Source organism: Aspergillus bombycis, assembly GCF_001792695.1.
Source record: "Aspergillus bombycis strain NRRL26010 chromosome Unknown contig00019, whole genome shotgun sequence".
NCBI lineage: Eukaryota > Fungi > Ascomycota > Eurotiomycetes > Eurotiales > Aspergillaceae > Aspergillus > Aspergillus bombycis.
Genome location: NW_019170021.1, coordinates 300,530 through 313,882, shown reverse-complemented (window position 1 = coordinate 313,882; position 13,353 = coordinate 300,530). Strand labels below are relative to the sequence as shown.

General features: G+C 47.9%; 4 protein-coding genes across 4 annotated transcripts; 2 read left to right on the top strand and 2 right to left on the bottom strand.

The window, feature by feature from the left end:
- Positions 1 to 198: 198 nt before the first annotated feature.
- ABOM_002769 (uncharacterized protein) lies at positions 199 to 1,373 on the top strand (the record flags this gene model as incomplete). The annotated part of the gene is made up of 2 exons (XM_022529899.1): positions 199 to 824; positions 878 to 1,373. The coding sequence occupies 2 exons, from the start codon at positions 199 to 201 to the stop codon at positions 1,371 to 1,373; spliced, it is 1,122 nt and encodes a 373-aa protein (XP_022391676.1).
- Positions 1,374 to 1,537: 164 nt separating this feature from the next.
- On the bottom strand, positions 1,538 to 6,298 carry ABOM_002768 (ABC transporter; the record flags this gene model as incomplete). The annotated part of the gene is made up of 3 exons (XM_022529898.1): positions 1,538 to 3,349; positions 3,401 to 5,896; positions 5,954 to 6,298. 3 exons carry the CDS (start codon positions 6,296 to 6,298, stop codon positions 1,538 to 1,540), a joined length of 4,653 nt encoding a protein of 1,550 aa, XP_022391675.1.
- Positions 6,299 to 8,357: 2,059 nt separating this feature from the next.
- ABOM_002767 (uncharacterized protein) lies at positions 8,358 to 8,810 on the top strand (the record flags this gene model as incomplete). Its single annotated transcript, XM_022529897.1, has 1 exon — positions 8,358 to 8,810. The coding sequence occupies one exon, from the start codon at positions 8,358 to 8,360 to the stop codon at positions 8,808 to 8,810; it is 453 nt and encodes a 150-aa protein (XP_022391678.1).
- Positions 8,811 to 9,125: 315 nt separating this feature from the next.
- On the bottom strand, positions 9,126 to 10,924 carry ABOM_002766 (cholinesterase; the record flags this gene model as incomplete). The annotated part of the gene is made up of 5 exons (XM_022529896.1): positions 9,126 to 9,223; positions 9,277 to 9,679; positions 9,734 to 10,320; positions 10,367 to 10,557; positions 10,608 to 10,924. The coding sequence occupies 5 exons, from the start codon at positions 10,922 to 10,924 to the stop codon at positions 9,126 to 9,128; spliced, it is 1,596 nt and encodes a 531-aa protein (XP_022391631.1).
- Between the last annotated feature and the right edge of the window lie 2,429 nt (positions 10,925 to 13,353).

Here is a 13,353-nt window from a genome sequence, read left to right as displayed (position 1 = left end):
TAAACCCCGGGTCGCCAAGACTTCGACCAGGATTGAGTTCCAAACAAGGTTAGTCTGGGGTAACGTGGCTGGCGATCAACAGATACAGGCTGGGACGTGCACCGCTTCAACCTCAGCCTCGCCCTCAGTGGGGTAATAAGTAAATACACCTTCATGTCTACTTTCCCAAGAAGTAATCAGGCATAGATGCAACGAGGGATGGCGGCATCCCAATTCTTCCATAGACTTTTCAACCGTGATAACCGAGACCCAGAGTCACCAAGGCCATTGTCATTATCAATACCAGGCCCAGCTCCGGCTCCGGCTCCGGCTCCAGCTCCAGCATCAGCCTCAATCAACAACATCCCTAACTGGTCTCGAGCCGTCCTAGAATCGGTCGGTATTGACCACGCTACTTGCCGTGTTAATGGGTCTCCTACTGATTCCAAACATCTTCCAACCCTCCCGCCAGACCACTGCTCCCTGTTGTCTACATTAAGTGACAACAGACACCATAATAGATCATCATCCGTAGCGATTCAGCCGCAGAGTCAAAGTCCATTCTTTTCCCGTCTTCCACCCGAGGTACGCAATCTAATATATCTCTTCGCCTTTGGGAACCGCCGAATTCATCTCGACTTCGACTTCAACCCCCAACAAGGCCAGTGGAGATGGTGGCATCGAGTATGTGACGATGCTGAAAATTGCCTCGACAAAACGTTCCAATGTCCTGAGTACGCTGGCGCTGAAGAGGCGATGCTGAAACTCGCCTCACGCTCCTGGGTGAAGGAGGGTTTCGAGTATAAACTAGACGCGGTGAATTGGCTAAGATGTTGTCGGAGAGCGTGAGTATCTTAATGCCGACTCTAACCATGAATGATTGCTCATTAATCTACAGATACATAGAAACCCTCCCTATATTTTACACTTCTAGCACATTCGTTTTCACCCATGGTATCGATCAGCTCTTCCGCCTGTCATGCGTGATGCCGCCGGACCATTTGGCACTCATCGTATCTCTCTCTGTTGAGATCGATATCTACCGCATCATAAAGCGGCCTCCTCATGTAGACCCACAATTTAAGTCTTTTTATGACAAAGTCTTTAAGATTGTCCTCTGTGAGCTTAAAAACGTGAAGGATCTTCGGTTCTCAATAGCAGGGTTGCCCCATCATTCTGGGAGCCCGGTGCAGTGGATAAGCCACGAAGAATGTGATTGGATTACACCATGGGAAGAATTGGCGTCCAGTCGTAGTTGGAAAAGACTAGATATCGCGGTACCGCGAGCTTGGGTGCCGGAATTTGAGGGAGTGGTACAGCGGAATAGCGAGGTGGAGGAGCAGAGGAGGTATCGACTTGTGGCTGGGAGTCACGATTGGCCTAGGGGGTGGTAGGAAAATTACGAAATGAAAGGAAGCCATGTTGTGAATAGAAGATTTCTTCGCGATTGGATATTATATGAGTATCTGAAGTAAATGAAAGAGGCTATCCAATTTGTCATGAATATTTAATCAAGGAGCCACGCCATATGCTCAAGTTATTACTAATTTGGTATTGTTCAATTTGTTTTCCCGAGAATCATCTGTTCCAAGACAGCCCTTTCGCCACTGTTCTGAACTAGATTCCTGAAGACGCCGCCTTCAATTTCAAGTAGCTCTCGTGGTGGCCCGAACTCTACTGCCTTGCCTGCGTCCATAACGAGGATTCGATCGAAGTCTGCGATCGTGCTGAGTCGATGCGCGATCACGAGTAAGGAGGACTCGTTACGACCGAATTCAGATCGGATTGACCGTTGGATAAGCGTATCAGTCTCCATGTCCACGGCGGACGTAGCTTCGTCGAGGATCATGATCTTAGGTTGTGCGACGATGGCACGGGCGAGACAGAGAAGCTGGCGCTGGCCTTGAGAAAGATTGAGTCCACCCTCGGATATGGGCGAGGCTAGGGAGGTGAAAAAGCTAGGAGGTTTAGAAGGTCCACCAGTAGGTGACATGGGCGTTGATGCTACTGTGTCACTACCGCTGGACGAGCCGTGATAGGATTGAGAGGCGAGTGTAATAGAGTCCTCGAACGAGAGGAGGTGCACGCGTTCCAGCGCGTTGTACAGCTCCGTATCCGTGTACTCATGAAACGGGTCTAGATTGGATCGCACGGTCCCTGAGAATAGAACCGGATCCTGAGGAATGATGGCCAAGCGGCTGCGGAGTGCCTGTAGAGTCATCCTGGATATATCCAGACCATCAATGATGATACGACCTTCTCTAGCTTCTAGAAAGCGGAACAAGGCCAGAGTCAGTGAGGACTTGCCCGCTCCCGTGCGGCCCACGACACCGACTCGCTGGTTGGGCTGCATGTTGAAACTGAGTCCACTCAGGACAGGTGGGAGGTCGGGCGCATAGCTGACTACCAAGTCCTCGACTTCTACGCGCCCCCGCAATGGCCATGCAGCTGGTGGCTCGTAACCTCCTTGGTCTTCCGTTTCGATGGTCGAGTATTCCAGGACGCGCTCCGTGGCGTTCATATCCATCTCCATCTCGGCGTAGAAACGAAGGCCCATGGACACAGCGTAATTATATTGCAGGGCGAAAGTGATTGCAAAACCTGCCAGTGCCGCAGGTATCGTGGGAACATATACAACCAGTGCAGCTGCTCCTGTCGAGAAAATAGCACCCACAATGCTCATCCGAAAGGACAGCCACCTGTTGAAAAGCCAGGAATTCCATACTGTTTGGGCGTGGCGGTCGAGCTTTGAATACATATTCCGGGTGTATACGTCTGCCTTGTTGAACGCACGAACTGTTGTGAGGCCTGTTAGACTTGAATCAAATAGCTCCATGACGGGGCTCTTTGAGTTGCTTTCCAAGCGCTTCAGTTCTCTCGCCCCGGTAAGATATGAATTTGATAGGTAAAGGCAGAAAAGCAATAACAAACAAGCAAATACGAGCAATAGTGGCGAAACGAGAAAACCAGCAACCATGATGCCAGCAAGTTCTAGTGCCTTGTACACAAAATGTCCGAGATCAAAAGCAAGGCGCCAGTCCACTGTGTAGATGTCGGACGTGAACCGGTTCAAGATTCGACCAAGAGGCACCGTATCGAGCCAGCGCATGGGTGCCCGGAGGACGACTGCGAGTAAATCTTGGAACAGTTGACGCGAAGATTGAAGGGATGCATAAGTGAGTGCAAATTGTCGCAGCGCACCGATGACACATGCAGCAGCCGATAAGGCCAGGTAGACTCCGAGATAAAACTTGAGGTCATTGTCGACTCGAACGGCCTTGAATGCGTCTACTGTATCTTCCCACCTTGTCGTTGCCTCCGTCGTGTGGGATACCGGATTGGAACTTGTCCAGAGCCTCACCCACCAGGACTATAAAGTTAGAAAACATGTTCAAAGGACGAGCAGAGATCGTTGACTTACTCGACCGACCAAGAGAGCCATAAAGCTCGCAAACATCAGCATTGTAAATGTCCATGCCAGCCAGCTATTTCCCTTCGTCATATAAGTTGTATACACCTTCATGGGTATCGACCCCGTTGCGCGATCTTCATCCTGCGTAAATTGCCTTGGGGTATGACTTTCAGTTGGAGGTGGAGGGCCAACAGACGAGCGCTTTCTAAAGGAAGCATCCCGTGCAGTCTCCCTGTCTTGTAAATCTCTCATCTCGGCAGTCAACCCCTGAAGGAAATCAGTTAAGCCATGTGCAGCACGCACTTGTTCCACTGTCCCAGCGTGCGTCATGTAGCCATTTTCGAGAAGAACACAATAGTCGGTCCGAGGAAGACACAATCCCACATGATGTGTAACAAGAATCCTGGTGCGATTCTGCGCTAGGTCTCCTGTGAGCCCATGTTCATACACATGGCGCCCAGTTTCGGCATCCAGTGCACTGAAGATATCATCCATCACGAGAATGCCAGCGCGGGAATACAAAGCTCGAGCAAACGAAACTCGCCATCGCTGTCCGCCACTGAGGTTTATGCCATTCGCACCAATATCAGTCATGTCTGCGTCGGGTAGGATCGTGAGGTCCTTCTCCAGCCCTGATGCCTTCAACACCTTCCGGTATCTCCGCCAGTTATACGGTAGACCGAAAAGAATGTTTTGCCGAATAGTTGCATTTTCCATCCACGGGTTCTGTGCTACATATGCTAGGGCTGTATCTATAATCCAATTATCACGGGTAGCTCGATCGTCTTGTCGTTCTTCGAGCGAAGGCGCATGCGGAACTCCTATCGAGCCCTGTATAATGTCGCATTCGCCCAAGATGGCGGCGAGAAGGAGACTCTTTCCAGACCCAGTCCTTCCCGCAATTATACTCAATCCTTTCGGTGGGAATTTCAAGTTCAAGTTGCGGAGAACAAAACTATCATCCATCTCGGTAAGTTTGGGAGTCCCTTCCTCTTGACTGGGCCATGCGATTGTAGCACTTTCGAATGAGATCTCATCGACATTGCTCGTATGGGGCACCTTTTCGGCCGACGCAAGATACTCGTCGATGCGGTCAGAACTGACTTTGGCTTCCATACCTTTGGAGATCAGGTCCGGCAGGCCGGCCATTGCGGACTCCAGGTTTCCAAAAACCGAGAGAGCAGTAAATGCGACCGATGCAGGAAGGTCACCGTACGTCAACGCGTACACAGTCAAAGAGACAGCAGAAAGCATCAGTGGTCCCAGTGTCCAAACCGCCACCAGAGCAGTAGTATAGAGAGAAGTCTTCCACAGAAGATCGAGTTCAAGACGGCGCCTTTCGTTTATCCGATCCTGCCACTGTTGCTCGAGAGCAGCAAACTTGATCTGTCGGATTCCTTGAAGTACTTCAGTCACGGTGGAAGTGCGCTTGTCATTAGCCTTCATGAACTCCTGCTGCGCAGCAGAGTACCGCTTCGTCACGAATGTATTCAAAGGAGTTATCACTATTGACACAGATAATCCAGCCAGAAGACTTTTCCATCCGAGTAAATGAGCCAAGAATGCAGCAGCTAGTAGAAGTCGCATGATGCACGAGGGAATCAGGTAGTTGAACGTTGCAAAATCGGCCACTCGCTTCGAATCTACTGCTGCTAGGTTCATGATGGTCTGGCGACCCTTTTCCTCCTGTGTCTCTTCATCATCGGATGTACTGTCGTCCTTCGTCGATTTCATCCCCTTGGCGTCCTTGCAGCGCATCGATTTGGCGAATATGATAGACGAGAGTCCTTCGTAGATCGGAATCCAAAGCTGCGAAGATATTATCCACCACAACCACGACTCAATACTGTATGACACGACGATCACCACTCCCAAAGCTGCCACCCATAACCACGCGTGAAGGTTATTCCCGAGCGCTACCGAACGCTCCTCTAGTGCCTTCAGTATCCCATACATCGCCACCTGCGGTCCGAAGCCCAACATACAAGTAATCAAGCTGAGCACAGCCTGCCAGATTAGCGGTCGCATGTTACCAAGCACGAGTGCCTTCCACAGTTTGCGGGACTGGCGATTCTGCTCAAGGCGAGTGTATAGATTCTCCGCACGAACGGCAAACGGCAATTTCGGTAGGCTGTCGATATCGAGGCTCTTGTTCTCTGCGGCATACTTCATCAAGTCGTTAACCCAGCTGAAGGTAAATCGACTGTATACACTATACGTGAGCTCTTGATCAACAATTTGTCCATCATGGTACACATTCGGCCGCCTGGGAATTAGAATCGAGCAAAGGCCGCGTAGAAGTGCTGTAACAATTTGGCTGATAAGAAGCCCTGTCTGTGCGTTTCCTGGGTTGACGTCGTAACCGGCTGACCAAAACAGGCTGAGTTCGATGCAGGGGACTGCCACCGTGAGTGCGCTCGTCCAGAACGAATAGATGCTAAGCCGGTATCGCTCTACAGTGGAGGTTTCTGTGAAAAAGGCAACAGATTGCAAGCACAGCAAAGCCTTTGTTCATTAATACCATGATATCATGCCAGCATCAAATGTAGCAGCGGCACTTACCCAGCCTCCCAATAGTAGCCAAAACGGGATAATGAAGTAACTCTGGCCAGTCTCGAGACAGACAATCGCCAGCGCGAGCGACAGTTCTACTCCGACCACCGATAGTATCGCGATCGTTACTCTCTGCCAGGAATCGGCAAAACTAAGCAAGGATGCCTCCGTAGCTTCGCCATCCTCATCTTGATACCCCGGTTTGGCGATTAGCAGCGTCTCCAGGCGTATCGGCTGGGATCTTTTCGACAGCCGATGAACAACATTTAGTGTTGCTGGTGCTGTATTCAAGGCTATCAATAATAACCCGAGAACACCCGTTGTAGCTGACCAAATCTCCGGATTGCCTGTCATTCCTTCTCGACCGTGGAAATCATCCGGATAGTTGTTGAGGAAGAAAGAGAACAGGTAGGCAGGGACAAATTCACATTTCCGACGTAGTTCACGGGACTCCTGTTATCTAACAGACGCGGTATTAAGGCATGGTGCGACTCTTCGCAGGGGCGCCATTCCATCTCCAATGCCAACCCCCCTTGCTTACAAAACATCGCGCCTGCATTCCACCACTACTCCCACGATAATTTGATTGGACATCAACACTCATGTTTAAAACGTCCTCTTATATGAGCCAATCAAACAGGCTAATGGCCAGATCTAGGAGCACCAGGACGAAAGCTAACCGATGCGTCGGGAGAGTGCAGGTCGCGTCGGCAGGCGACGATGGGGATAGGGTACAGCACCAGTCATGTGAACGCATCCTTGTCTTACTTCTGACTATTCATGCATGTGTTGATTACTCGTGCTAATCCCTTGAAAATAAAATGTTTAAGGGAAGATACAGTTATCCCTATTAGTAACAAGTAATCTTTCAAGGTCACGGCCATTTCCTAGCTACACAGGCCAAGCCGTCAAAGCCCTTAGACAGTAATAGAATTATGACCTACTACAGCAGCACTACCTTGCACTTCGTGACTTTCAATATATATGACACTGTAACAGTTCTCAGATAAGCTAAACTTTGTCTTTTTCTAAACTGTTTGCAGTCACTTCGGTCCTTCGTTGTCCGTATAATGACGCCTACGAGGGTACGGATTGGGCTATAATAAGTGCCACGACCTATTCGAGCCATGACTATCCTATCATAAACCAATTTGCGTTACACGAATGCAATCATCACTTTAAACTTCAAACCGCTGACTAGGAGGTAAATCTGGACTTCATCGAACCTTAACCCATGCGTCATATCGCCAATGGAACGCAAGACCCAAGGTTCTGGATCCCGTTTAGTTGGTTCCAACATAATCCAGAAAATCGGTGTTCCCACACAAAGATCATATATCCGGTTCCGGGCCTCAAGCATGAAAGTTTCAAGTACCAAGGGCTTGTGATTGCATAATAGGATCGGTGTCATGTTGAGGCTAGAGGCCCACACTGACTAGCTTTGTACGCTGTGCGAGCATACAATGTACGAAACAGTACGTCTGCTGGTTTTAGCCTTAAATATAGTTTCCAGCAGATCTATACTTGTACAGCAGCATAGTATCGCTGTAATATCAGTGAAAAATAGAAGTTTCTCTGAAATGCAAAGCGTACTGCTAAACTATCCCCGTTGGGAGGCTACGATAAGTGACAGGGCAATGCGGATGCGACTCCCGCCGACTTGAAATTGTGTTTATCGCGAAATATCAAGCATAACTCTCTTGATAATCCGCTTGTACTGGGTGTGGAGTACCCGTTAAAATAGCGGACTTTGCTAACAGAGTTGACTGTCCTTTGGACATGGCTGAGCCAAAGTATGATGCTAGCCTTTCGCAGGCTGTTATATTTGATCCATTGGGTTACTAAATCCAGATAGTAATCTTTATATTTCCGCAACAGGCAACAGTTAGCATACCCTTTTTTGTATATACAACTAGAAGAAGGTACTCGATGCTCCACGCATGATCTCACTAGTATTGCCCACTAGCAAATGGTAGTTGATGTCAAAGTCTAGAGCTTTTCTACGCCTCCATTTTGCAGAGCAATAGCTCTACAGAATCCATTTCCATTGAATATTTACCGTTTTCGTCTCACTTAGGGTGTCATCTGAAGGATAACGCCATCAACATCGACCCACGGATGTATTATGAGATGATATATGCCAAATGAGACTCGGAAGAGGATAGTCGATGACGGTGGACTCACAGATTGATGAACCTTGACGCACAATGTCACATTCCAGTAGTCAGATCTATGAATGGCATTACTGGGCCAGAATATCTATTCTGGTAGAGACTCAGAAAGTATAAATACCCAGTCAAATACGATTAAGATTTCAATTCTCCCTCCTCACTAATACCAGACACATCGCTCCTATTAAGCCTTGGCGAACCTAGATTTATTTTACCATATAAGAAACCTTTCAGAAACCGCAATGCCTAACAAAAACGACTATATCTTCAACGACCTCGTTGGAGGAAAGGGAGGCAGTAGCTTCGGCGACGAGCTTTGGAGTGATGCACCAGTGAGCGAGGTTGAGGCCTGGTACGGTCATGCGTGGGGTGCAGATTTCACGGTGTTGAAAGGACTTAAAGTCCATTGGGGAAGCAGGTCCAGCCGAAGGGTTGGCGAATCAGTCGACGGAGAGTTGCATACAAGCTATTCTTTCGCCCCAAACGAAAGGGTCCGGTGGATGACTCTGAAGGGAGCCGATCCAGGCTCTCAAGGTCGTTGCGACTCGCTCAGTTTTGAAGCAAATAACCCCTTCGCTGCAGGTGGCACTGGTGGCTCTCCACATCATGAGAGTCTCGGAAATCACGTTTTCCATGGCTTTGTCGGAAAGGCAGCAGGAGATATTGATAGCCTTGGGGCAGTTTTCCATAAGTAATCAGGGTGAGCTTATAATTCAGATTTTTCTGCTTACTTCTCTACTCATTAACACGAATAGATGCCGACACAAGCTTTCTGCACATCCTTAGGACCAAGCTGAAATACCAAGCACAAAGCACAAGGGGTCTAGCGGCACAAAAGTGATCGTCTTTATTTGTTTCGCCTACGCCAATGTTACTGGTGGTAATCAATTGTCTGTCAATCTACAAACCCCAAGTTGTGTGCATTTATGTTAGTATCAGAGTATGGTGGAGTTAAAAAACTTAATTATAGGCACATAGTCATTACTCCTTATTTTCGGGATTTCCATGCCTTAAGCCGTGTCGTTCCAACAACCAACATTGTATAACCTGGGATCTACAAATCTTGCACCATATTTGTTTTCTTCACCCAAAGCGATCAATGTGGTCCCTGCTTTCCGTTAGAGTGCATCTCTGCCATAGATTCCCTTGGAGAACACACACCATTTAAAGAAAACCGAGGCCATCCTAGCTTCTCCAAACCGTGATGTGGGTCAGCGACGAAGGCAGCCCAAGCATGCTGCATCTTTCTCTGTAGTTTCACCTGGTGGGCACTCTCATAGATGTTTGTTACGACTTGAGAGTTGCCAAAGATCATGTTCAACTCCACTCCATGATAAGCCCCGCTAGTTGGGTACAAGCGGGTGTTGTTCCAGTCAGCAAAGTAACGGAAGCGCCATGCAGGGACACCCACACGTATCCGAGCCATGACTGCGTCATCAGTAGGGCATGTAAAGGTCTCCTTGTTAAATGCTTGCCATTCTGACTCAGGCAAAGTTGATCCTTTGGCCCACGCTGAGATCTTGTAGAAACCGGCCTCATTGTGGTTATGTCCAGCAAGATATGGCTGATGATGCACGATTAGTTGTAATCCACGGAATTTCTGAACGCGACGACTTACAAGGTGTGCAAAGCTTCCTGTCCTTGCAAGCAGCCCATAGTCACTGAAAACCGTCATATTGTCCACAGTTGGCTGGAAGGCGGGTTGGGTTCGGGCTGCACTACTGGCTGCAGGAGGCTTAATCTTGCCCGATGCAGCTAATAATGCTGTTGTACTTTGCCTCTTCATGCACCCAAGCACGTCACCCGATTTGCATCCCATCAATGAAATGAGCTCCTCCCAGTGCTGTGTGGACACTTCTGGGGAGTTAACTGGGAAGCTGTCGGCCGTTCCCGAATGCGAAATGAGGCCAGCCACGACAGGGTCGTCACGATATGAATATGCCCAATAATCAGCGGCGCCGCCACCACAAGACTGTCCAGACATTACGATTCGATTGGGATCACCGCCGAATGCCTGGATATTGTCCCGTACCCATTCCACTGCTTTTCGCTGGTCAAGAAGTCCGAGATTGGACTGCTTCCCAGGGATACCAGGAAAGCCAAAGATATTCATTCGGTATGTCGCAGTGACAACAACAATATCCTCAGCATAGGCGAAATTCGCTCCGTGGTAAAATGGAGTATTGGTTGTTCCGGACGTCCATCCTGGGTTATAGTCAGTTAGATACGTGAACATGCATCGGCAACCTACTCCCGCCATGGAAATGAACTAAAACAGGCTTTAAGGTGTAACTGTGTGTCCTCTTGCTCCAAACATTTAGGGTCAGGCAGTCCTCGCTGTGACTGTTATTATTTGATGAGGTGAAAGCGCTCATTATGTTATCGAACTGTGGTGTTTTACGGGGGTAATTAATCGTTGACCCCACAGCGTATGGGCAGTCACTATACGTTTCAGATGGAATACATATCCGGTCTTTTCTTGTGCAACTTACAATCCCTGCATGGCATATTGGTCAATATCTATAGGGAGTGGAGAGTGTGGCATCGAAAACCAGAGACTAGATAGACTTACATAATGGCTCGCATTATACTGTGACCCGCCTTTATATGGCTGTGGTGGCTCAAAGCGCAATTTCCGAATCGGTGGTGCAGCATAGGGAATCCCAAGATACTCAACCATGTTGGGATATTCGTGCGATCTATGCCCAATTATCTCACCGTTGGATGTTTGAACAACCGGTCCATCTACCGAGCGTGCAACTGCAGGGCCACAAAGTCCTAGCAGAACGATAGGTATAAGAATGGCCATCGTGATAATTTGCATGCTTGCTCAACCTTTAACCTCAATAGGGCTCTTGGTGTAGGATTGTAGGGGTTATAGGGGTAAAGAGTGCGTTGGCCTATACGATTATCCTCACCCCCTCGTATGACAGGTATTCAAATCCTATTTTCGCACTAAATTTGGCACCGCCGGCAAATCCCGGTCAAGCGAATATATATATACTGCCTTCCGACCTCGTGTTTGGTTAGATCTCTCCTTTGCAATGTCTCCTCTCACCTGGATGCTTCTACTTAGAAGACTTTGATCTAAGATTTATATATGCACTGCCTAACGATGGATAAGCACTGAATACAATAGAAATGTAAACAAGCCATCCATGAACCTCAGTTAATGTCTTGTTGATAAACGAGCCAATGGTATGTAGGGTACAGTCTCATTGCCGACACTAGGTATCGTTAGTGCCGAGAATCAATTTCCAAGGCGAGGAATTAAGGCTACAATGAATTGGATATTGGTATCAGGTTTGTTATTCTTTCTGCTATAGACTAGATGCTTGAGGTTTTTGAATAACAATCAAGCACCCTTCCATCCATTCTCCCAGCGACCGTTCTCCAGGAACCCATGCCTCCAATTCTGCCATGGAGTTGTGACAAGCGCGAAAATCCACATTTCATCCTCAGCTCACTATGTATGTACAAGCTTTCAATGACTCAGTCGAGGAACGCGTTCTGTTTCACGCGTTGTGGTAACGGGAATGTGGCAACAAACCCTCACATCCCTTCCATGCAAGGTGCCGCTCATGCTGGGATTCAAGCCTCACCTATACTCACAACGTTCGTAAACACTTGACTAGCGACTATTTCCTCTATCAGCTTTCAAGCTTTCAGGTGTATATGTCTTGAGAGGCTCATGGTATTTTTTTGGTGCGGTCTTCATGAGGTTGTCCCTCTTTTTATTTGCTGAGCTTACCACCCAAGCTAAAAGTTACTTCCGTAGTCGACTTACTGCTCTTTAATCAAGATACAGTAAATGAAGATAGCCAACACAAAATGGTTTGCTTGGCATAATTCTTTCGCAAAGAAACTTGCATAATGTCAAAAGCTTGTGCGGTGTATGAAACTAAGCACCCCGGGAAAAATATATATCAGAGTTCTTTGAAAGAGATGGGTTACCTGCACATCCCATACAGAATCACTCCCCCCGTAGAAAATGCGTGCTAAGAATAACGACATAATAGGAGCTCATGGAGTTTCTGCTGAAATTCTCCTGTATGCTACAGAGACGGGTTCAGGAATAATATTGACAATAAGGCCAAATCGTAATCTCATTGATCAAGAAAAAGTCCCACTGTATTTAGGATTCTTTATTGGCTGGCAGCTGTCAAAGCCACCGAGTCGAGCGCATATGAATACAATAGAACCGTAAGGTTTATTTTCTCGCAAGATGGAAGGTCAGAAATGACGCGAAAAACCTGAAAGTCACCGGGGCAGCACCAGTGCAGCGATCGTCGTCACAGCAGAGACATTGTAGTAGCTGAATGATCGGCTCCCCGTCGATATCAAGATAAGGCAAGGCTTTGGCGAATCTTAGGACCGGCTCGTAGACCCACGAGTAAGTAAAACTAGACTAACCGCTGTTAAGCTAAGGGTAGCTTTGCGCCAATGACGCGGTCCTGGAAAATCTCGCTTCGCAAGTCAAACTCTCCCAAAACGTGTGCCTGGGCTAGTGGGAGCTTTGCCTTGATATGTAAGTTGAAGATCGCGGGCTATAGTTTAGTATTGTCCTCATGGTAGCACCCCCACGCCGGCTAACTTGCACAGTCTCAGCTTCACTGCTTATATATCCTCGGCCGAATGAAAGTGGGGCTTTGGATACATCGTTGCATTCTTTAGATATGTCAGATCTGATTTCAAAATTCAGTCTTGACATAGATATCTTATCCAGGAAGCGTTTTAAAAGACGATAAACATACATTTGATTAAGATTTGTTGGTTTCCCAGAAAGGAACAGTTCTATAGAACCAAATGCTGTTCTATCTTGTGCATACATGTAGTAGTACATTCTTGAAAAGAAGAAAACATGACCAATCATTTCCCTCAATCCGGAAGGACTGTCTAAGACGCGTAGAGGCTTCTTGAGAGTAAATAAAATTGACGATGTGTACATCCTGCGGTTTCAAGCAATAAGAACCCCACCAGAAGAGTTCTAAGAGCGATGCCACTAAGGCTTAGATTCTATGATGACCCAACCCGCGTCATTGAACCTTCCGTAGCTGCAAGGCTAAGGCGTATCAAGTGTTTATGCAAGCCGACACAACAAATACTGTACGCGTGACCTTCAACTTTTCATTTGAGCCTTACAACGCATGATTTCGGACCGAGGTTTTGTTCGTGGCCAGGCAGCTTTGAAGTGAAGCCAAGAGCCACGGAAACATGTCCCCGTCCCGGAAAGCAGTC